General features: G+C 37.1%; 1 protein-coding gene across 2 annotated transcripts in view; it reads left to right on the top strand.

Annotated features, from left to right (window-relative positions):
• Nucleotides 1–24672, top strand: part of CEP112 (centrosomal protein 112) — a 560812-nt gene that overhangs the window by 35216 nt on the left and 500924 nt on the right. Inside the window, exons 5-6 of one of the 2 annotated variants that reach the window (XM_037809125.1) lie at nt 13673–13766; nt 15561–15638. The exons of the other annotated variant lie outside the window; for it this stretch is intronic. Coding sequence (XP_037665053.1) covers nt 13673–13766; nt 15561–15638 — 172 coding nt within the window. The remainder of the gene's footprint in view (nt 1–13672; nt 13767–15560; nt 15639–24672) is intronic. 2 annotated transcript variants of the gene reach the window in all.

The following is a 24672-nucleotide window of genomic DNA, read 5'->3' on the forward strand; positions in this document are numbered from 1 at the left end:
ATAACAAGGGAGTAAGAAAAAGGCAACTAACCTAAGATAACTACTTTACTTCCAACATGTTCCTACTCTACCCCAAGAAAGTAACCTAATATAGCAACATTTCTGTGAACTTGTTCCTACTATATCCATCAGAAATTAACAGACCATAGTCATTCCTGGGCATTCCCAGAATGGTACATTTACCCATGATCACTTATCTGTTCTTCTTGGATTATTGTTTCCCCTTCCTTAATTGCTCTCTATTGCTAGTTCCCCTACATTCTACATTATAAACCATTTGTTTTACATTTTTCAAAGTTCACATTAGTGGTAGCATATAATATTTCTCCTTTTGTGCCTGGCTTATTTCACTCAGCATTATGTCTTCAAGGTTCATCCATGTTGTCATATGTTTCACGACATCGCTCCTTCTTACTGCCGCATAGTATTCCATTGTGTGTATATACCACATTTTATTTATCCACTCATCTGTTGAAGGACATTTGGGTTGTTTCCATCTCTTAGCAATTGTGAATAATGTTGCTATGAACATTGGCGTGCAGATATCTGTTCTTGTCACTGCTTTCCGATCTTCTGGGTATATACTGAGAAGTGCAATCGCTGGGTCGAATGGTATCTCTATATCTAGTTTTCTAAGGAACTGCCAGACTGACTTCCAGAGTGGCTGAACCATTATACAGTCCCACCAACAATGAGTAAGAGTTCCAATTTCTCCACATCTCCTCCAGCATTTGTAGTTTCCTGTTTGTTTAATGGCAGCCATTCTAATCGGTATGAGATGGTATCTCATTGTGGTCTTAATTTGCATCTCTCTAATAGCTAGTGAAGCTGAACATTTTTTAATATGTTTCTTGGCCATTTGTATTTCCTCTTCAGAGGACTGTCTTTTCATATCTTTTGCCCATTTTATAATTGGGCTGTCTGTACTATTGTCATTGAGTTGTAGGATTTCTTTATATATGCAAGATATCAGTCTTTTGTCAGATACATGGCTTCCAAAAAATTTTCCCATTGAGTTGGCTGCCTCTTTACCTTTTTGACAAATTCCTTTGAGGTACAGAAACTTCTAAGCTTGAGGAGTTCCCATCTATCTATTTTTTCTTTTGTTGCTTGTGCTTTGGGTGTAAAGTCTAGGAAGTGGCCGCCTAATACAAGGTCTTGAAGATGTTTTCCTACATTATCTTCTAGGAGTTTTATGGTACTTTCTTTTATATTGAGATCTTTCGTTCATTTTGAGTTAATTTTTGTGTAGGGTCTGAGGTAGGGGTCCTCGTTTATTCTTTTGGATATGGATATCCAACTCTCCCAGCCTCATTTGTTGAAAAGACCATTATGACCCAGTTCAGTGACTTTGGGGGCCTTATCAAAGATCAGTCGGCCATAGATCTGGGGGTCTATCTCTGAATTCTCAATTCAATTCCATTGATCTATATGTCTGTCTTTGTGCCAGTACCATGCTGTTTTGACAACTGTGGCTTTATAATAAGCTTCAAAGTCAGGGAGTGTAAGTCCTCCCACTTCGTTTTTCTTTTTTAGAGTGTCTTTAGCAATTTGAGGCATCTTCCCTTTCCAAATAAATTTGATAACTAGCTTTTCCAAGTCTGCAAAGTAGGTTGTTGGAATTTTGATTGGGATTGCATTGAATCTGTAGATGAGTTTGGGTAGAATTGACATCTTAATGACATTTAGTCTTCCTATCCACGAACATGGAGTATTTTTCCATCTTTTAAGGTCCCCTTCTATTTCTTTTAGTAGAGTTACGTAGTTTTCTTTGTATAGGTCTTTTACATCTTTGGTTAAGTTTATTCCTAGGTACTTGATTTTTTTAGTTGCTATTGAAAACGGTATCTTTTTCTTGAGTGTCTCTTCAGTTTGTTCATTTCTGGCATATAGAAACATTACTGACTTATGTGCATTAATCTTGTATCCTGCTACTTTGCTAAATTTGTTTATTAGCTCTAGTAGCTGTATCGTCGATTTCTCAGGGTTTTCCAGATATAAGATCATATCATCTGCAAACAATGACAGTTTTACTTCTTCCTTTCCAATTTGGATGCCTTTTATTTGTTTGTCTTGCCGGATTGCCCTGGCTAGCACTTCCAGCACAATGTTGAATAACAGTGGTGATAGTGGGCATCCTTGTCTTGTTCCTGATCTTAGCGGGAAGGCTTTCAGTCTCTCACCATTGAGTACTATGCTGGCTGTGGGTTTTTCATATATGCTCTTTATCATACTGAGGAAGTTTCCTTCAATTCCTACCTTTTGAAGTGTTTTTATCAAAAAGGGATGTTGGATTTTGTCGAATGATTTTTCGGCATTTATTGAGATGATCATTTGATTTTTCCCTTTTGATTTGTTAATGTGTTGTAATACATTGATTGATTTTCTTATGTTGAACCATCCTTGCATGCCTGGAATGAACCCCACTTGGTCATGGTGTATGATTTTTTTAATGTATCTTTGGATTCGATTTGCAAGTATTTTGTTGAGGATTTTTGCATCTGTATTCATTAGGGAGATTGGCTGGTAGTTTTCCTTTTTTGTAGCATCTTTGCCTGGTTTTGGTATTAGATTGATGTTAGCTTCATAAAATGAGTTAGGTAGTGTTCCATTTTCTTCAAAGTTTTGAAAGAGTTTAAGTAAGATTGGTGTCAATTCTTTTTGGAAAGTTTGGTAGAATTCCCCTGTGAAGCCATCTGGCCCTGGGCATTTATTTGTGGGAAGCTTTTTGATGACTGATTGGATCTCTTCGCTTGTGATTGGTTGGTTGAGGTCTTCTGTTTCTTCTCTGGTCAGTCTAGGTTGTTCATATGTTTCCAGGAAATTGTCCATTTCCTCTACATTATCCAGTTTGTTGCCATATAGTTGTTCATAGTATCCTCTTGTAATTTTTTTAATTTCTTCGGATCTGCAGTTATGTCACCTTTTTCATTCATTATTTTGTTTATATGGGTCTTCTCTCTTTTTGATTTTGTCAGTCCAGCTAGGGCTTGTCAATCTTGTTGATCTTCTCAAAGAACCAACTTTTGGTGATATTTATCCTCTCTATTGTTTTTTTGTTCTCTATGTCATTTATTTCTGCTTTAATCCTTGTTATTTCTTTTCTTCTACTTGGTTTAGGATTGGTTTGCTGTTCATTTTCTAGCTTCTTCAGTTGATCCACTAGTTCTTTGATTTTGGCTCTTTCTTCCTTTTTAATATATGCGTTTAGTGCTATAAATTTCCCCCTCAGTACTGCTTTTGCTGCATCCCATAGGTTTTGGTATGTTGTGTTCTCCTTTTCATTCGTCTCTATATATTTAGCAATTTCTCTTGCTATTTCTTCTTTAACCCACTGATTGTTTAGGAGTGTGTTGTTTAACCTCCAGGTATTTGTGAATTTTCTAAGTCTCTGATGGTTATTGACTTCTAATTGTATTCCATTGTGGTCAGAGAATGTGCTTTGAATAATTTCAATCTTTTTAAATTTATTGAGGCTTGTTTTATGTCCCAGCATATGATCTATTCTGGAGAAAGTTCCGTGAGCACTAGAGAAGTATGTGTATCCTGGTGATTTGGGATGTAATGCTCTATATATGTCTGTTAAATCTAATTCATTTATCAGATTGTTTAGGTTTTCAGTTTCCTTGTTGGTCTTCTGTCTGGTTGATCTATCTATAGCAGAGAGTGATGTATTGAAGTCTCGCACAATTATTGTGGAAGCATCAATTGCTTCCTTTAGTTTTGCCAGTGTTTCTCTCATGTATTTTGTCGCACCTTGATTGGGTGCATAAACATTTATGATTGTTATTTCTTCTTGTTGAATTGCCCCTTTTATTAGTATGTAGTGGCCGCCTTTGCCTCTCAAAACATCCCTGCATTTAAAGTCTGTTTTATCTGAGATTAGTATTGCTACACCTGCTTTCTTTTGGCTGTAGCTTGCATGAAATATTTTTTTCCATCCTTTCACTTTCAATTTCTTTGTGTCCCTGTGTCTAAGATGAGTCTCTTGTATGCAGCATATTGATGGTTCATTTTTTTTGATCCATTCTGTGAATCTGTATCTTTTAATTAGTGAGTTTAATCCGTTTACATTCAGCGTTATAACCGTGAAGGCATTTGTTGAATCAGTTGTCTGTTCCTTTGGTTTATGTTTGTCGTATATATTTTTCCCTCTCTCTATTAATATCGTTTAACATACCCATACCGAATCTCTTTACTACTGAACCTTTCTCCATGTCTCTCTCTCCTTTCTTTGTTTCTCTATCTGTAGGGCTCCCTATAGTATCTCCAGTAGGGCAGATCTCTTGTTAGCAAATTCTCTCAGCATTTGTTTGTCTGTGAAAAATTTAAGCTCTCCCTCAAATTTGAAGGAGAGCTTTGCTGGAGAAAGTATTCTTGGTTGGAAATTTTTCTTACTCAGAATTTTAAATATGTCGTGCCACTGCCTTCTTGCCTCCATGGTGGCTGCTGAGTAGTCACTACTTAGTCTTATGCTGTTTCCTTTGTATGTGGTGAATTGCTTTTGTCTTGCTGCTTTCAGAACTTGCTCCTTCTCTTCCGTATTTGACAGTGTGATCAGAATATGTCTCGGAGTGGGTTTATTTGGATTTATTCTATTTGGAGTTCGCTGGGCATTTATGATTTGTGTATTTATGGTGTTAGAAGATTTGGGAAGTTTTCCCCAACAATTTCTTTGAATACTCTTCCTAGACCTTTACCCTTTTCTTCTCCTTCTGGAATACCAATGAGTCTTATATTTGGACTTTTTATATTATCTATCATATCCCTGAGGTCCGTTTCAATCTTTTTGATTTTTTTCCCCATTCTTTCTTCTGTGCTTTCATTTTCCATTCTGTCATCTTCCAGGTCTTTGATTCATTGTTCATCTTCCTCTAGTCTTGTACTATGGGTATCGAGAATCTTTTTAATTTGGTCAGCAGTTTCTTTAATTTCCATAAGATCATCTATTTTTTTCTTTAGTCTTGCAATGTCTTCTTTATGCTCTTCTAGGGTCTTCTTGATGTCCTTTATATCCTGTTCCATGCTCTTCTTGATGTCCTTTATATCCCGTGCCATGGTCTCGTCGTTCATCTTTAGTTCTTTGGTTAATTGCTCTAGGTACTGTGTCTCTTCTGTTCTTTTGATTTGGGTGTTTGGGCTTGGGTTATCCATATTGTCTGTTTTTTTTCATATGCTTTAAAATTTTCTGTTGTTTTTGGCCTCTTGGCATTTGCTGAACTTGATAGGGTTCTTTTAGGATTTGTAGACCAATTGAAATCCTTACTTCTAATTTGTCATATCTGCAGCTTCGTGGAGTACACTTTCTCTGACTAACCAGCAGGTGGTGTCCACGAGCCACCTGTTCCCCTCAAGGCAGTTCTCCCCTGCTTTGCCTCTGTGGTGAGTCGGGGAGTAAGTCTTGTGGGGTCCATTTGGTGTACCAAGCTTGCGTGTATAGTTGGTGTTGCCTGCCCTGTATAAGGGGCATGTGTCTGGGCTGTCAGGGGTGGGGGCGGCTCTAACTATCAAATCTCCCTGGTGTTCCTGGAGTTTTAAAGCTGCTGCAATAGTCTAATCCTTCAGTTCAGTCCTGCCACAGTTTGTCTCTGCCACTGACCCACAAGTCCTTGGTATTGGTGTGTAGCCCGAGACTTGCGAGTTGGTCCCTCTTCCAGGCCTTGCACCCCCTGGTCCTCTGTTGAAGGATGACTGTGCTATGTCACAGGTGAGTGCCGTCCCCCCAGGGCAGTTCTTAGCTGCCGGTCTGTGTAGGGAGGCTTCCAGTCTGCTGAAATGATGTCTGAATGGGGCTTTGTTAATTCACACTGCTCCACCTTCCCAACTCTGGGAGAACCAGCTGAGGGTGCAGGGAAGGCTAATGTCCGCACCCAAGTTTGTGGTGTGTGCTTGTTATTTGAAGCACTTCTGTCACACTGTGTTGTCTGGGGCAGCTCTGGGCTATGGGGCTGGTGATGGGCAGGAGTGTTTCCTGTGCACCAGGATGATGGCTGTGAGCGGACGCTCCCCTTTCCTTGGAAAGTTGTGGTGTTTAGTGAATTTTCTCAGCCACTGGATGATTGCCTTTTGTCTCAGAGCTCTCTTAGTTCTGCTCTTGTCTTGACCTGCCCAAATTGCAAGTCTTTGAGGCTTTCTGTATTGGGCTTCTTAGAGTAATTGTTTTAGAAAAAGAAAAAAAGATAAAAAAAAAAAAAAAAAGAGCCCTCCTGGCAGATGTAATGGGTTATTGGAATGCTAAGAGGCAAAGCAATTAGGGCTATTAAGGAAAGATCCAGGGGGCAGAGAGATCAGTTTTTCTTCAGGATTTGCAAATGAGCCTCGGCCTGAGCTCTGCCCTTCCCCTTTCTATGTTCACCAGAGCTCCAAAAAGCCTCTGCTTTTATTTTTGAGTTTTTCTTGCTGTTTTTTGCTATGCCTATCTCCTCTGTGCTGAACTGGCTGCTCTCAGATTCTCTGGTGTCTGGTCTCAGTCTATCTATGTTTGGAGTTTCGATCAGTAGAATGAGTTTCCGATAAGAGCTGCCACTGCAGTTCTCCCTTCTCCTTCCCAGCGCTGATGGCCCCTCCTCCCATGGGCCTGGGCCTGGCAGGGAAGGGCGCGGGTCCCCTGGCCACAAAAACTTACAGATTTCACTGATCTCAACAGTTCAATGTGTTCATGAGTGTTATATGAAGTATGCCCAAAGTCAGATTGTTCTGCGGTGTCCAGTCCACACAGTTCCTGGCTTTCTACCTACTTCCCTGGGGGAGTAACTAAAACATACCCAATCTATATCTTTTAATTGGGGAGTTTAATCCATTCACATTCAGTATTATTACTGTGAGGGCAGTTCTTGAGCCAGCCATCTTATTTGATTTTTATTTGTTGGATCTATTTTTTCCCTACCTGTTTATTTCCTTTTAGTTACCCTTACTAATACTCTTCAGTTCTCTGTCCTTCTCCAGGCCTTTCTTGCCTTTCTTTTTCTCAGCCAGTAGAGCCCCCTTTAGTATATCTTGTAGGGCAGGTCTCTTGTTAACAAATTCTCTCAGCATTTGTTTGTGAAAATTTCAAACTCTCCTTCAATTTTGAAGGAGAGCTTTGCTGGATAAAGAATTCTTGGCTGGTAATTTTTCTCTTTCAGAATTTTAATTCTTTCGTCTCACTTCCTTCTTGCCTCTATGGTGCCTGTTGAGTAGTCAGTACGTAGTCTTATGTTGTTTCCCTTGTATGTTGTGAATCACTGCTCCCTTGCTGCTTTCAGAGTTTTCTCCTTCTCTTCAGCATTTGACTTTCTGCTCAGAATATATCTCGGAGTGGATTTATTTGGATTTATTCTATTTGGAATTCATTGGGCATCTTTGATTTGCATATTTTTGTCATTTAGAAGGGTTGGGAAGTTTTCCCCAACAGTGTCTTCGAATATACTTCCAAACCCTTGACTCTTGTCTTCGTCTTCTGGAACACCAGTGTTTCTTAATTTGTGTGCTTCATGTTGTCTGTCATTTCCTTGAGATCCATTTCAAATTTTTCAGTTTTTTTCAGCATTCATTTGTTTGTGCTTTCACAATCCATCATCCTATCCTCGAGTTCACTAATTTGTTCCTCTGCCTTTTCAAATCTGCTGTTATGTGTCTCAAGAATATTTTTATTTTGATCAACAGTATCTTTTATTTCCATAAGATCTGCTATTTTTTTAATTTACTCTTGCAGATTCTTCTTTATGCTCTTTTATGGTCTTCTTCATATCCTTTATATCCTGATCCATGACTTTGATGTTTGTACTTCTTTGATTAATTCCAAGTTCTATGTCTCCTCTGGCTTTTTAATTTGGATGTTTGGGTTATCCATATCTTCTGGTTTCTTCAAATGTTTTATAATTTTCTGTTGTTTTTTGCCTCTTGGCATTTGCTTATCCTGATAGGGTTCTTTAGGAAATGCAGGATTATGTGAACATTTATCTATTGTTTTAGCAGATCTAGAGCTTGGTGAATGTGCTTTCCCTGACCTACCAGCATATGGTGCTCTTGAGCCACCTCTTACCTTCAAGCCAGTTCTCCTCCAACTTAGTCTATGCACTGACAGGGGGTCCAAACCATGTGGAAGTCTAATCAGTGCACTGATTTTCTGTGTGCCCTGGAGATGGCCAGCCCTGTGGGTGGGGGGTGGGCCCTATGCAGTTTGGCAGGGAGTCTGCTCTAGGACACAGTGGTCCCGGCCGTTCCTGGGAATGCGGGTGGAGTACTCTGGTGCTGCAGAGCTGTGCTTCTCACCTTCTAGTTCAAATGCTGCCAGTCCCTTTCTGCTGTATGCCCGCGAGTCCCTGGGTTTGGGGGAGGGCTCCCTGTGGTTCCCTTGCCTCTAGGATGTGCACATCATGGGATTCCATGGAGGAAGAGTGGACACCATCACAAGCCTGCTGAATCCCGAATTCCTTCAAGGAAGCTCTCAGCCACGGGGCTGAGAAGGGTCATGTTCCTAGCCAATTGCAAAAATGGCTGCACGGGGCGTGGAAAGCTGCCTCCTTCCGTGCTCATCTGACTGTTCCAACTGCCAGTCCCTGTCACGGGAGTTCTTGGCCAAGAGCTGAGGGGGGTGCTTGGGGCATCGAAGGCTGTTCCCCTCCACTCTTGCCAGCTGTCTCCAATCGCCGGTTCCTCGGCAGCATTCTGTGCTGAACACTCACTGATCATAAAAGCAGTGTCTTGGCTTCTCCGAGCACACACACACTATGGGTGTAGAAGTCCCTGTGCAGCGGTGGAACCCTGAAAATGCTGTTGTGGAACACTTTCTGTCCTTTATCTAGTGTTTTTCATGGAGACGTATTTTTGTGTCTCTCATAATCCGCCATCTTTAGGTCAGGAACTTTTATTGTTTCTTACTTCTCAAGAGTCATACTCTCTGCTTTCTCTAGTTGTTTCTGGAATTAGAGCCTGGCTCATTTTCAGTTTCCATCCTTTTCATTGCATTGCATTTTTTTCTTAGCCAAAAGTGGTGTTGTAAGTTCATTCTTTGAGGCTTTTCTCTAATGTAGCTTTTTTTAATGCAATTTTATTGAGATATAATCACACACCGTATAGTCCATCCAAAGTATGCAATCAGTGGCTCACACTATCATCATATAGTTGTGCATTCATTGCCACTATCAATTTTAGAACATTTTTGTTACTCCAAAATAAAGGCAAAATAAAAATAAAAAAGAACACTGAAAATGTACCATACCCCTTATCCCCCCCTATTATTTGTATACTTTTTGTCTTTATTTTATTACTCATCTGCCCATACACTGGGTAAAGGGAGTGTCAGTCACAAGGTTTTCACCATTACATGTCTCATAATAAAAGCTATATAGTTATACAGTTGCCATCAAGAATCAAGTCTATTGGATTACAGTTCAACAGATTCAGGTATTTCCTTCTAGCTATTGTAATACACTAGAATTTAAAAAGGAATATCTAAAGAATGCATAAGAATAACCTCCAGAATGAACTCTGAAATCTATTTGAAATTTCTTAGCCACTGAAACTTTATTTTGTTTCATTTCTTTTCCCCCTTTTGGTCAAGAAGGCATTCTCAGTTCCACGATATCAGGGCCAGGCTCATCCCTGGGAATCATGTCCGATGTAGAGGGGGAGGGAAGTGAGTTTATTTGCAGAGTTTGCTGAGAGAGGCCACATCTGAGCACAAAAAGGGTTCTCTGGTGTTGACTCTTAGGCATAGTTATAAGTAGGCTCAGCTTCTTCTTTGTTGGAATAAGTTTCATAAGGGCAAACCCCAAGATTGAGGGCTTGACTTATTAAATTGGGAGTCCCTAATACTTGTGAGAATATCTGATGCAATCTTTATTGGCATTGTCACTGCTATTTCTTTATTTGTTATTTCCCCAGTTTCTGGTTTATTTCCTTCTTCTGGAATTCATATTATTTCTGTTAGAGAATTTGAATGTATTGTCCTTATCTCCTGGATTTTTATTTATTATATTCATCCCTTTTTTTTTTCCTTTGTGCTTTTGGAAAATTTCTTGAGCTGGTTTTCTAATTCACTGTTGTGGTTTTCTGTTACATTTTATCTGCTATTGTCTTCTTCCATTGTGGTCGTAAAGTTTGGCAATCATGTTTTTCATTTGCATGCAGATTTTTGTGATTGCAGATTGCCATTCTCTTTTTATGTTTGAGATGTGCATTTCAGCCACTTTCAGAATACAAATTAGATATATATTTTAGAAGTCTCACTTTTTTTTTTGCCTTGTTTCTTTTGTAAGAGGTTATGTGATTGGTTTTCCTTCAGGTTTTTAAATCTTGTTTTATATCTCATGTCTTATCTCTGTTCATCTTACAGGGGCAAGTCTAAAATTCTCTAGTATGTGAAATCAAGGTAGATGCTGCAAGAATGTTTCTGCTTTCCTGTTGAAATGTTTTAGCATTAGGAAAAAGTGAAACTCCTTAACAGGAGTAAAGAGTCATGTCAGGGAAGTTTACTAATATATTGAGGCCTTCTGTTTTTTGTTTTATATGTTATTTTTGTATCCCTGAAGTTACTTGAGCCACAGTCCCCCTTTTCTAATTGGCACAAGTACTACAATCATGAGTTCACTGTGGTCGTACCTCCTTGTACCAATTGCAGGCTGTCTTTATGAGCACCACAGCTTGCTATTCTGTATGGCAGCAAACACATGCTACCCTTCATAAAGAGGTGTATAGGATTGAGCTTTATGTCCTGTCCTCTGCCTCATTATTCACCCTGACTTGTAGCCCCTTCACCCAGAATTTGAGGCTGTTTGTACCTGCTTAGAGTTCCAGTTAATTGTGTTTCCAGCTGGAGATGATTCCATGACAAGAAATGAAACTTCTGTGCCAAATGACCTATGTTTCTTAGCCCATCCAGATTTTAGCAAGGATACTGACCTCCTTCTTTAGTTGGCTCAGCTGCCTTCACAAAGAGCTGGCTTCAGCATTGCTTCTGCTTTACTTGGCCTGCATTGGATGGAACATGGTTTAGGGGCAACATAATGAATTTAGTTTTGGACATGTTGAATTGGAAGTAGGGTTATTCAATTTGTATTCATAATGGATTTGGTGGCCAAGAGAACAATCTGGGCTGGAGATGTAGATGTGGCAATCAGAGCTTCTCCTTATTTGAAAAACCAGTGGTTTATTGGATCACCCCGGGAAAGCATGTAAAATGAAAGTAAAAGATAGAGGCAGAACCCTTGGATTACACTGTGTATGCGGTGGGCAGAGAAAGAAAAGCTAGTGAAGGTTATTGTTAAGGAGATTTCTGAAGGACAAGATGAGAACTAGTGAAGAGTGGTTCTGTGGGGCCAATGAAAGTGGCATGTTTAAAACACTGTGCCTGATATTTTAGGGAGAACAAGTAGGGTAAGGACAGATGATGGCTCAGTTTGCTCTGGCACTAGGAAATCATTGATGACCTTACTTATAGAGGTTTCAGGATGAGTACAATCTGACTTTGTAGTTGACTGAAATACATATGGCAGGTTAGGACGTGAACCCAATGACTTTTTTGAAACTTTATAGTGAAGGGAAAGAAGTTGATTGGTAACAGAAGGACAGCTACAAGTAAATTAAAAGGGTGTGCTGTTTTATATATGCATCTTGTGTAATAAATAATTAAATATTTCAGGCCTCTTTTTTGTTAGTCTTTTCTATGAGAAGAATTGCTTTTAATATGTAAGGATTTTTCAATTTTTAAGTATAGTGCTTTTTATGATTATTTAATCTGTTCTTACAGAAGAAAGGGGCCACTGCTTAGTATCATATATCAGGTTGCCTCCTCCTAATTACTGAGCTTTAAATGCTTTTATCAGCTTAGGCATATTGGCTGATGAAATTATCCTCAAAATATTACTTTGCCTATTTTTCTTATTTGCTTTTAACTATGTGGCCCTCTGGGATGCTGAGTAGGAGTATAAAAAATCAATAGCTTTTTAAATTTAAAATACACATTTTCATGCATTCTAAATTATTTAATAACTAATCTAAGAATGTAATAGTATCAGAGTTACTGGTCCAAAACATTTTTGTTTTAATCTTGACTTTTTGAAGTAGGGTTCTATCTTTTGGAAATACTTAGTATGGCCACAACTTGTGGAGGAAATCCTGATATGATTTGTGGATGAAAATTGGTGACTTTAATTCATTTCATGTATCTTGAAGTCAGAGTGGCAGCTTTTCAGAGAATAGGTATTCATAGTCATTGAACTTTCGTTGAAGTAGCTTGAATAAAAATATATACAAAGACTCCAGGCTAAAGCAGGATGTTTGAGGATGGTATTTTTTTTAAAAACTGCAAGCAAAAACATTTATTGAGAGCTTGTGATGTGTCAATAGCTTTATAGCCAATATCTTGTTTATTCTCACAATAGCCCTTGGAGGTCAGTGTTATTGTTTGCATTTTATAGATGAAGAAAATGAGGCTGTGAGGCGGAAGTATCTTGTCCAAGGTTACACAGCTTGACTTGAGACTTCAGTGCCAGGCTTGACCAGGCCCTGTTGCCTCTTACCTTGGGGTGACGTATCTCCTGGGTCCACAATGCTCTGACTATGATCGACCTGACTCCATAGGTGCCTGATGAATCTTAGAGTATCAACTTTACACCAAGGTGGTTGTTACTAACAACCTTGGTGGTGATGGGAAAACTAGGTCATTCATTTAACCATCATGTTCATATTAAATACTGTTTTAAAACATTGTGTTCATATTAAAACAAACATATTATGGAGAAGAGCACAGAATTTGCCTGAACTTTGAGATAAAACAAGAGATGTCCGCGAAAGTTTGCATTGATGCTGGATGTATGTATCTAAGCCTCTATACCCTGAGGGATATTAGCTGTTAAAATTATGTTTTTCAAAAAAATTAAAAAATTTTTGTGATACCGTACGTACAAAACAATTGTCCCATTTTCGTCACTTTTGTGTGTACTGTTCAGTAATAGTAATTACATTCACAATGTTGTGCTACCATTAACTCCATCTGTTACCAGACTTTTCCTCACCCCAAAGAGCAACTCTGTACCCATGAAGCAATAATGGAGAATGGTATTTTTATATTTATACTGGAGAAGAGTGGGGTTTTTCGTTGTTCAGATCCATTTTCAAACTTAAACTAGTTTCATACTTATGCTATATTTATCATGTTTTACCCAAATTAGCAATTGTGTACTTTTTAATTGAAGACTTAAAATATATGTGGTTTCTGACATAGTTTCTAATTAATTCACACTTTAAACTACATGCAAGTTTTGTTCTTTTTTACATTTTAAGACTTCATTTTGATGTGGAATGTGAGTCCAACAAAACTTAACTTTTTAGGAACAGTTATCTTCTCTGAGAGTATATGCTTCATTTTCTCTCTCCCTACACTTAGGAAACGGGGAAAGAAGGAGAAAGATTTAAATACATTGTTCCACTTAAAAATATCATATATTTGTGAACAAGTATGTGGCATTTCAATATCATTTTTTATAGTTAAATCTTAAATGAAATAAAATGTGGGAAATATAAATGGCTATTATTTGTGTTTCTTTTCTTTGCTATTGATACAACCTTGTTAATGTAAATAATTCAGTCAATTCATTTACAAAAGGAAAAAACTGGTAATCCTAGATTTGTCTACCCTTGTGTCCTCTGAATCCCCTGAATTCTGATTGTTAATATTTTGGTTTGTTAGTAGGGAACAATACCCTGGAAGGCTTCAAATGAGATCGCAGTCTATGAGTCCAACTTACAGAGAAGGTGGACAAAATATTACCCCAAAGATTTGTGTAAGATCAGATTTTATTTTTGTTTGTTGTTTTAAAGTAATTTCACAAAGTTTAGTTTCTTATTGCCAAAGTTCTGATGATTGATTACAGGTAGTGAATAAAGTTGGAAGATTTTGGTGAGCATCCTGATGTCAAAGAAAGTGGTGTGTTTGGTATATTCCACAGAATTCCTTCTGCTTTTTCAAATGATTCTGAAGCACCATGTCAATCAGTCTGTAGTTTCTTGTGTGCGTTGAAGAATAACTTTGAAAAGCTTTGTTTTTTTAGTTGTTTTCCTTTTCCCTTTTATTCCACGTATACATTAAATATGTGATCATAAAATTCGGAAGCAGTCAGTTTAATTTGTAGTGAAGTGGTTCTGCTGCCTTTCTGATGAAGGGGAGCCATTTATGTCTTGCACTGTGAAGGCCTCTCTTGCATCTGACCGCTTAGACCTGGTTTGAACAAGGTGCTGGTGAGCATTTCTGTTAGCTTTGTAAAAAGAACTTTGCTTGCTCACTACAGCCTTTATTGCCTGATTGACTTGTCTGGTGTTACTTATGACCTTTAGTTATAAAAGAGAGAAAATGTGACACGTGGCTGTTGTAGCACGTACTGCTCTAAGCGTCACTTGTTGCATTTTCCCCATTGGTAGTTTGGTACTTAAAAATAAATAATAAAAAGGCAGCATGTTTTAAATAGTTGTGAATTTATTGTCAGTCATGATATTTACTCAAAATAAAACAAGGCAGGTACATTTTCTTCCTTAAGAAGTTCTTTTTTTCACAAAGAAAAACATACAGAAGCAGAATATCACCAGGAGAAGCAATAATGAATCTTAATATCATATGTAAATAATGAAATCCAACATTTTATTAAATAGAAATTTGGAAACTCAGTAAACTGTGCATAACATTTTAGTGTATTTTTCATCATTTCAGATAATTTTAAATGACTCATAGGTAAATGGGTTTATTTATTAGCAATGAGGTTTTCTTAAAGCATGAAACTAATGTTCCAACAAATGTAGTTTCAAAATAGATTTTTTGGTCTGTAGTATAGTCATTGTTTTACACAGATAAACCTTTCTAAGTTTTTAGAGCTTTCAGATCATTGTCCATTTCTGGTTATAGAGCTTTGGCTGTCCTCAGCTAATGATAGTTTTAATCTGGTTTGATAAATGTTTAATATAATAAATTACATGGGATAAAAAAGGATGGATTTTTTATTTTTTAATAAGTAAAGAATCAGCATAATTGTGTTTTTCATGTTGTAAATCCAAAGCTTTTTTCTCTTTTTATTCAGTGTATGAATGAGAATTTAAGAACAAAGAGCTTCTTGGACATCACCACAAAACTTCCCTGTTAACTGATTTTACTTAGAGTAAATAAAACATCTTTTCAAGTGTCCTTCTCCTTCTCCCTCCTTTAAAGCTCCTGTGGTATACCACAATTAAAACTTTTTGTAAAAGAACTTAAAGACCAGAGTGTGGATTAATTTTTAAAATATTCTTTTGATTTTTTTAAAATTAGTTACTGTGTGAATATATTATAAAGGCATCTCAAAGCCCCAAGCGTCTATAATAAACAGTCATTACTCAGAAATGGGAATTTTAGCTCAGTTGTAACATGATCCTTTCCTCTGAGGGCAATATAGCAGTCCTAAAAAAAGCTCACGAAACTCTCATTACTCCAAATGACATGTTTTGTCCTAATTTCTTTCTTTCTTCCTTTTGCTATTTTTTCTTCCTTTTTTCCATTTCTTCTTCCTCCTTTCCTCCCTTTTCCTTCTCTTTCTCTTGTTTTTGTATTTCAGGAAGTTCATTCGAAAAAATCTGCTATTTCTTTGGATGACAGTGACCTTGAAGCTCGCCTTAATAGTTGGAATCTTGGGGTAAAAAATTATTTGTTTTACATATGTATATAAATGTGGTAAGATCATACTGTATTTGGATAACTTCTGAACTAATTAATTCTATTCAGTGAATATTATTAGACATTAAACATTTAGTACTGTGTTAGCACTGAGAAGGATTCTGAGTAACAGAAGTAGCTTTCCAAAGAAGCAAAAATAGTCCTTGCCCTCGAAATGGTTAAATATCAAATTAAGACATTATATGATGAAATACCAAAATTAATTGTACAGAACATAGAGAATTTGGGGGCAGGGAGGAAAGGGAGGGCTCAGGAGCAAGGTCATCTGGGTTAAAAAAACTCAGGGAGATTTCCTGGATAAGTAGCCATTATGGACAGTAGTTTCCATGTACAAAGGCTAAGGGGCACGAAGGTATTTGAGTAGCTGGAGAGGAGGGTAGATAGGGGTTTAAGGAAGAAATAGGCATGGAGAAGGGAATGGGGAGGTAAGGGAACTGTCATGACTGGATCTTTGGGATTTATGTAGGGGTTGAGTGGGCAGTGTTGTCAGGCTGGGCTCTTAGAGCCTTGAATGCTAAATTGAGGCATTTAACTTTTATATTACGGGCAATAGTGAGCCCTGAAGGTTTCTTATTTTCTTTCCCACATTCTACTTTCTATCTGTGCAGCCTAAATGCTTTGAGGAAATGAAAAATGGTTTAAAACAATGTCGTACTTTTTTATTACAAAAATAATTTATAATTTGAAAATTTGAAGAATACAAAAAATCAGAGGAAGAAAATGTTTCAAAATTTTGACACTTAAAAAGTGTTAACATTTTGTTATATATATATCTTTCTATATGTGTTTGTAAAATTGAATAAAATTTTAACAAAATTGAGATATTACTGATATTGTTTTATAGTGTGTTATTTTAAATTTGTATGCTAACTAGAATTTTTTAAACATTAATTTTACTGGTAATGTTTACTGTTCTCTTGGATCGTATTCCATAATTTATTTTCATAATCTGCTCTTTTTTGGGTATTTAGGTTGCTCTCATTGTTTTGCTAATATGAGTAATACTGTAGTAACATTCCTTACAAGAATCTTTTTACATATATTTAGTAGGTTTCTTAGGTAACATTACAGGCTTGGTACGTTGCCCTCTGGAAGGTTTGTACCAATTTATTCTTCAACCAGCGGTATGTAAGATTGTCCATTTCCGACTTCTTCACTGATATCAGGGATTATTATTTTTGAAAACCCAAAACCTTTCTACTAATAATGGTCTTTAATGAAAGCAGTGCTTTAGGAAAATTGTCTTGGTGGAATTATGAAGGTTATGTTGAATGTGGGTAGAAATGGAAAAAGGGAACCAATTAAAGGATGTTTGTAGGAGACCCCTTGTTAGTGATTTCTGGGAAGATGGAAAAGATAAAAAGGACAAACATTTCCAAGAAAGTAAAGAATGCTTAGTGACTGGAGGCTTGACAGAAGAGCACCTAAAGGTTTGGTTCTGGGAAAGGGTAATGTTGGTAGTTAATAGGCTGTCAGATGGGAGTATTAGGAGTTTAAAAGTTTTATTTTGGACTGGCTGAGTTTGATGAGATGGTTAGATTTATAGGGGAGTTCAAAATTAAAAGCTTCATGAAACTCAGGGGCTGGAGGCATATTTCCTAGAGGTGGTAGCTGTAGGCAGAGGCTGAAGCAGTTGCAGTCTTTCAAGAGTGAGGAGGGCTGGTGAAGAGAGAGGCTTGCGGCGTGGAGCAGCCACAATTAGAAGGTTGGAAAAGTGGGTAGGAAATGAAAGCAATGTGTGGCTCTTGTTCATTTTGGTAGTGTGTTAATGAAAGAGAAGAGAGAAATAACATCGATAATGAGAGGGGAAGAGTAAGTCAAAGGGAAAATATTTTCATGTTTGAAGGCATAGGAGAAGTTTCAAGTGGAGGGAAGTCCTGAGTGAGCCGGGGAAGAGCACAGGCAGTCTCTCAGAAAGGCAAATTCCTTTTGCCAGAGAGCAACATCAAAGGAAAAATAAAATTCTGGAGCTTTCCTTTTAAATTTGCCTTTGCCCTTAGCCATTTGAAACTTCTGATGTACATTTCCTAGCACACAGAGTGCTTTTCACATTATTTAACCGTTAGAGGATTAAACGTTTCATTTGTGTGATAAAGTTAAAATAAAACATCTAAAATATTTTGAGGTAATGGCATAAAACTGGGCCTGCCTGGGTTTGGTTTCACATTTTTATTGTTCAAAGAATGTACTAACAGTGTAAAATATAAAAGTCTTGGACTTTTATATATTTATAATATATATGCACTAATCAGGCTGAATTATATCTCTTGATCACAGTTGCATAATTTGTGTTCAGTGTATTAGAAAGCATAGATTTTGCTTTGATTTTAGTTTTGTATGAGGATGAATCACTGGCCTTTTTTTTTCTTTCTTCCTCTGAATAATTGGTTAATGGCTAGAGTTAGTTTTTAAGATCTGTACTAAGGGTACATTTTTTATATTGCTAGCATGATTATCAACACCTTCATTCTGATGCTTTAGATGTTCTAGAATTGGAATTTTCTAGTTTTTTTTAATACATTTTTTTCCAAATAAGTTCTCCACCCCCCCGCCCCGTCCCCCCAGCAGTTTGTGTGTTTATTCTAGAAATAAATTTATTCTAGGAATAAGTGGAGACTTATTTATAAAACCTAGCAATTAAATTCTCCTCCTGTATTATTATTTTTTCTTAATTTTTAACTTTCTCAACCTTTAGTTTTGAGGAATCTTTCTTGCTTTGTTAATATATTACATACATCTGTATATTTCATGCATTATTTTCTAGACCACAGGCATGGCTTTCTGGATTGTAGTGCTATGGATGCTAGCTATTTTTAACCTAATTTGAGTGATTGCATGGATGGAAGGTTTCAATATTCTGCATTTATTCAATGATTCATGTGTTATAGTGAAAACGTTTTATGTGCACACATTTGAGAAAACTTAAAAAATTATATTTTATTTGTTTCTCCCAAGTTATTTTCTATTTTTATTTTGTTATTAGGTTAATACTTCAGGATCTATGTAGGGAATATGGTAGGGTTTTTTTGTTAACTAGGGATTATTTGTAGCTTCATTTATTTTAAAAATTGCTGCAATTTAAGATTGTAGGAAAAAGTCATGAGTATTTTTATCTTGGTGTCTAAAATATTCTTGTGAATTTTCTTTTGGAAATGAGATACATAATATTAATATACAACAAAACTCATAATCGTGACAAAAATTAAGCAGGTGTTTATTTCCTTTCCCCCATTTTACTGATATATAAATAGATGGGGAAAATTAGTTTGCTGACACAATTAAAAACTTCCATTACATGAAGCTTTTGAATTGTAGCATTATAAATGATGGTCAGTGTTGACTGATGGCTTAAAAGAAAAATGACAATGCATAGACCAATTTGAATCTTTAAAAAAATTATGTTATTGTTATGTGTAATTGAGTTGATACTAGTAAATGTTTATTTTGAGATCTAAATTTTGTTGTCTCTTCTTTTCTCATCTTTTCCTTACATCCTTTTCTCTCTTTTGTTCATTTTTCCCTTTTTCTTTTCTTCTCCTTCTTCATGAGTCCCTATTTTAATTTCATTGAAAGTACTGGGAAGGAAGTTGTATGTTGCATTCATTAGTGAAGTGCTTTGAGATGAGATTAGTTGGGATAATTCTCATTAAATCAGTTGCACTGTTTTATACAGTGCTGTTTTAGGCAATTTCATGTTAGAAATCTGACTATTTTAATACTGTGAGTGATCTGAGAGAGCTGAATATCGTGATATACTTTTTGGCTATAGTTTTCCTCATATGATTAAATGTGTCAAATTCTGTGGATAAGGCAAAGCTTTCTCAATGAAAAAGAGTTATAGAGATGGTTTACATAAAAAATTAATATTTTGATAAGAAAAAACTCTCTGTCCCTCCAATAGAAAAATGTCTGGAAATATATACTCAAATATTAGCTTATAATTTATATGTGGTAGAATATGAAAGACTTGTTTTCTTAATATTTTATGTTTTCTAATTTTTTATATTAATCACTTATATAAAAAGACAAATCAAAGTCATCAAACATTGATAGCATTTTCCCAAAACATGCATTTGGGGAGTAAAACTGTATTCAGAGTTTTGTTTGAGAAGTTTGCAATTATTTCTTTTAAAAGTGGATATAAACTTATGTTTCTGGCCATGTTGGAATAAGTCTTTTATAGCCTCTTTCTCCCACTAGTTACAACTAAAAACTGTGAACAGAATGCAAAAAGCAACCTGAGGATGCTGAAAAATAAGGAAGAGCAGGTGAATTGAGGAGGGAAGTCTAAATTTGAAGAATGATCAATATAGTGGCGGTGGAGAGTTTCCTCCTTCATCTCCCAGCTTGATTCCAGGGGGGCCAAATTGAGGAATTGGGTAGCAAGAGTGGATAGCAGCACTACCAGAGAAGCCTGTCTTTCTGGCCTGATGACTGGGAAAAATGTCTGGGAGAGGGTACAGAGAATCTTTTTCCTTTCCTGGTCCTACCCCTAGGCCAGCCTCAAATGAAAAGCTACACTGCTGCGGTACAATAGTGGCAGTTTGGGCCCACTGGATGGGCCCATCCCAACCAGGAAAAGACATCCCTATTATACAAACAGAGTGGGTGTGGGTGGGGGGTAGGATTCTTGTAATTTTTTTCTTTCTTTTCTTTTGCCACTTTGCCCTGAAGGTTGGCCCAGTCACATGGAACTGTGTGACAGTGCAGGAAACTAGAACTCTAAAGTACTCCATCTTTCTGGCCAGCGGTACTGGGAAATGAGCCCTGGAGCCTGAGAGTGTGGGGGAATTCTGGGAGAGAAAAGAGCAGGAGAAGGGGATCCCTAATTTGGAACATCCAAATACGCATAGCAAAGCTTAGAGAACTGAGCTATGATTTAAACTATTGCCCTAGCCCCAGACCAAACCTTGAGTGATGGGAAGACCCAAATGGCATCGTAAAGGCTTCGAACAGGGAACTGACTTTGGAACCACTGCTCATAGGAGAGACAGAACTTGTGGTCTGATTTAAAGTGAATTTATTACCTGCTAAAACAAACAAACAAACAAACAAACAAACATCAATGGTTTCTAGAGCATCACAACATAATACATTCTCTGCTCATAAGGGAATTAAACTAGAATTCAATAACAGAAATTATGAAGAAAATACACAAATTCTTGGAAATTAAACAAACGTACTTGTAAATGATCCATGGGTGAAAGAGGAAGGGAAATTAGTAAGTATTTTTGAATGAATTAAAATGAAAATAGAACATATCGAAATTTGTGGGATACATGTAAAGCAGGTCTTAGAGATTTACAGCATGCCAAAACTATGTGAGAAAAGAAGAAAAGGGAATTCCATTTTCAAGATGGTCTCATTTGGAATTCTACAGATCTACTCCATTCAGTGAAACAAGCATTAACTGGTGAAAACTACAAAAACACGGTTACTTAAAGTTTCTGAAAATTGTCCTAAGGGCATATAGCAAATGAAGAAACATTTATTCAAGAAAATCTACTAAAAACTCAGTAAGAACAGCAGTCTATGGTCTTGAGTCATGACTAACTCCCAACTTCTTCCCCTCCAGCTCAGCTTCCAGCTAGGTGCCGTTCAGGATAGATGTGGCCAAGAAAATGAGGTTCTCTCTCCCTTAAGCTCCCAGTCAAGAGATTCAGAATCTCATTGGGAGGGGCACACTGCCAGCATTCATCATCCCTTCTGAGTTGAAGAGACTAACTTCCTGGTGAGTGCAGCTGAGGGGCTGGAGATTCCCTTCCTCCATGCAGCTCCCACTCATAGGATGGAGGCCTTCCCCGGGTTTAGGAGACCAAGAATACTGAGGCCTTGATTGCTCTCACCCCAGCTTGCTCCTAGGGCACACTGGGAAAAGCAAGCCATGAGGACCAGAGAGTACTGCCCCTGCATAATGCCCAAAGTAGTGGCTTAAGGATTTAGTACCGGGAGAGAGAGAGTCCATAAGAACAGAGCGATCAGAAGCTCTCCCTACAGAAACTGAGTTTATTTGAAACAGAATGTGGGGAAGTTCAAGCCTAAGGGTGCTCTAGAAAACAGTGGAGATTTTGGAGGTAAGCAGATAAAAAGAGGCTGTTCACTCCTCTTCGTTAAGAGCAATGAGCCATATGCTAGCAGGTTCACCAGAGAGAGTCGGGAAGAGACAGCTAAGAGCTCTTGGCTGGGTCAGAACAATCCTCAAAGACCTGCCTCAAAAACTCCCCCTGCCTGAATTTAATTGGATCATACTGTGGAGCAATTTATGTTCCAAGGCATTGCTGAAAACAGTAGAGCAATCAGCCTGCAATTAGTGGATTCTGAAATCTGGGTATGGTGCCACATTCAACCAACAGCTTAAGAGAGAGATCAGGGAAAGAAGCAATCAAAGGGAGCCATGCTCAAAGCACTGTCATCCCCAGGTCACTGTGTGCATGCTCAAGGCTGCATCCTCTGGGGAGTGGCACCAAAGGCTTCACACTGTGGAGTAAACACACTTCACTAAATTAGTCTGGCCAAGTCACTAAAGAAATGAACAGGCAAACAACAGCATTGGGTGGGGGTGGGGGTAGTGGAATCAGTATCCAGAGTTGCTACTATATATTTCCAAAAATTACCAGTTTTCAGCACAAAAAGATTATAAGACATTCAAAGGGAGAAAAAAATCAGGCAACAGAAACTGCCCGTGAGAGGGGCCAGATGTGAAATTACACAAAACTGCAAAGCAGCTATTAGAAATATGATAAAAAAAGACTAAAGGAAAAAAGGCTTAAAGAAGTAAATGAAGCTATGAAGACAATGTCTAATCAAATATAGAATATCAATAAACAGATAGAAATTATAATAAAGAACCAGAAGGGTATTCTGGAGTTAAAAATGCAGTAAGTGAAGTGAAAAATTCACTGGAAGGGCTCAATAGTCTATTTGAACTGTCAGAAGAAAGAATCCAAGAACTTGAAGAGAGACTGAAAGCGATTATGCAATCTGAAGGACAGAGAAAAAGAATGAAGAGAAATGAACAGTGTCTCAGAGAAATTTGGGATACTGTTAACCACACCAACATATGTGTAATGAGAGTGTAAGAAGGAGAGAAGAGAGAAAGGAGCAGAAAAAGTAAGCAAAGAAATAATGTTTCACAGAAAACTTTAAAAATTTGATCAAAAACATGAATCTATACATCCAAGAATTTCAGTGAGTTCCAAATTAGGATAAACACAAAGGGATCCACACTCAGGCACATCATAGTAAAAATGCTGAAAGACAAAGGCAGAAAAGTCTTGAAAGCAGCAAGAGAGAAAAGAAGAAATCTAAATCATTATTTTAAGCCCCATATAAAGAAATTAGCAAGAGCAGAGCAAGACAATGATAAAGAAGAGCAGTCAGTGAAACTGAAAACAAAAAGGCAATAGAGAAAATCATGAAAGCAAAAGCTTTATCTTTGAACTCTGGTGGATATTCTTATGCACTATATAGATAACACCTCTTAGGTTTTAATGTATTGGAATAGCTAGAAGTAAGTACCTGAAACTACTAAACTCCAACCCAGCAGTCTGGACTCCTGAAGACAATTATATAATAATGTAGATTACAAGGGGTGACAGTGTGATTGTGAAGAGCTTGTGGATCACACCCCCTTTATCTAGTGTATGGATGAGTAGAAAAATGGGGATAAAAAGTAAGGGATAAATGGGGTGGGATGGGGTGGATGGTTTGGGTTTTCTTTTTTCACTTTTATTTTTTATTCTTGTTATGGTTCTTTCTGATGTAAGGAAAATGTTCAGAGATAGATTATGGTGTTGAATGCATAACTATGTGATCATACTGTGGACAGTTGATTGTATACCATGGATGATTGTATGGTGTGTGAATGTATTTCAATAAAACTGAATTTAATAAAAAAAAAAAAAAGAAGAAATACATAACCCAAACAGTCCTATATCTATTAAAGAAATTGAATTTGTAGTTAAAAACCTTCTAACAAATAAAACTTAAGGTCCAGATGGTTTCACTGACAAACTCAATCAAACATTTAAGAAAGAAATAGTGCCAAATCTTCACAATCTCTTCCAGAAGATGGAAGAAGAGGGAACACATTTTATAAAGCCTGTTTTTACCTTGATACCAAAACTAGGGATGAGGAAAATATTTTCTGTTCATGTATCCATATTATCCATAATATATAAAGTATTTGCAAAGCTCAACAATAAGGAAATAATCCAATATAAAGATGAGAAGATACCATAATGAGATATCACTGCCAATCTATTAGAATGGCTAAAACAAACAAACCAAAATCTGACCATGCCAGGTTCTGGTGAGGATCAAGAGCAACTGAAACTCTCACCTCCTGCTGGTGGGGATGCAAAATGTTACAGACACTTTGGAAAACTGTAGTTTTTAAAAATGTTAAACATACATACATTTACCATATGACCCAAATATGTTACCTCTAAATATTTATCCAGGGAAAATGAAAGCCTGTATTTAAAAAAAAAAAAACAGTATTTATAGCAGGCCTTTTTTTTGTTTGTTTGTTTTGTTTTTTTTGCATAGTTGCTCCACACTGCAAACAGCCCAAATGTCCCTCATCTGGAGAATGGATAAACAAACTGTGGTACATCCATATAGTAGACTACTTCCCAGTAATAAAAAGACAACTATCGATTCACTCAGTAAAATGGATGACTTTCAAATGCATTATGCTGAGCGAAGGAATCCAGACTAAAAAGTAAAAAAGCCATGTGCTGTTTGATTGCATTTACATGATATTTTAGAAATGGTGAAACTCTAAGGTTGAGAATAGATCAGTAATTTCTAAGGGGTTAAGGGTTAGGGTAGAATTTGTTAGATGGGTGTAAGGAACACCAGTGATTTTTTTTTTTTTTTTAGGTTTCATGGAACTGTTCTCTATTTGTATTATATTTTGGTGGTTAACACCACTATGCATTTGTCAAAGCTCACTGAAGTATATACTAAAAAAAGTGAGTTTTAATTAA

Source organism: Choloepus didactylus, chromosome 18 (assembly GCF_015220235.1).
Source record: "Choloepus didactylus isolate mChoDid1 chromosome 18, mChoDid1.pri, whole genome shotgun sequence".
NCBI classification, from domain to species: Eukaryota; Metazoa; Chordata; class Mammalia; order Pilosa; family Megalonychidae; genus Choloepus; species Choloepus didactylus.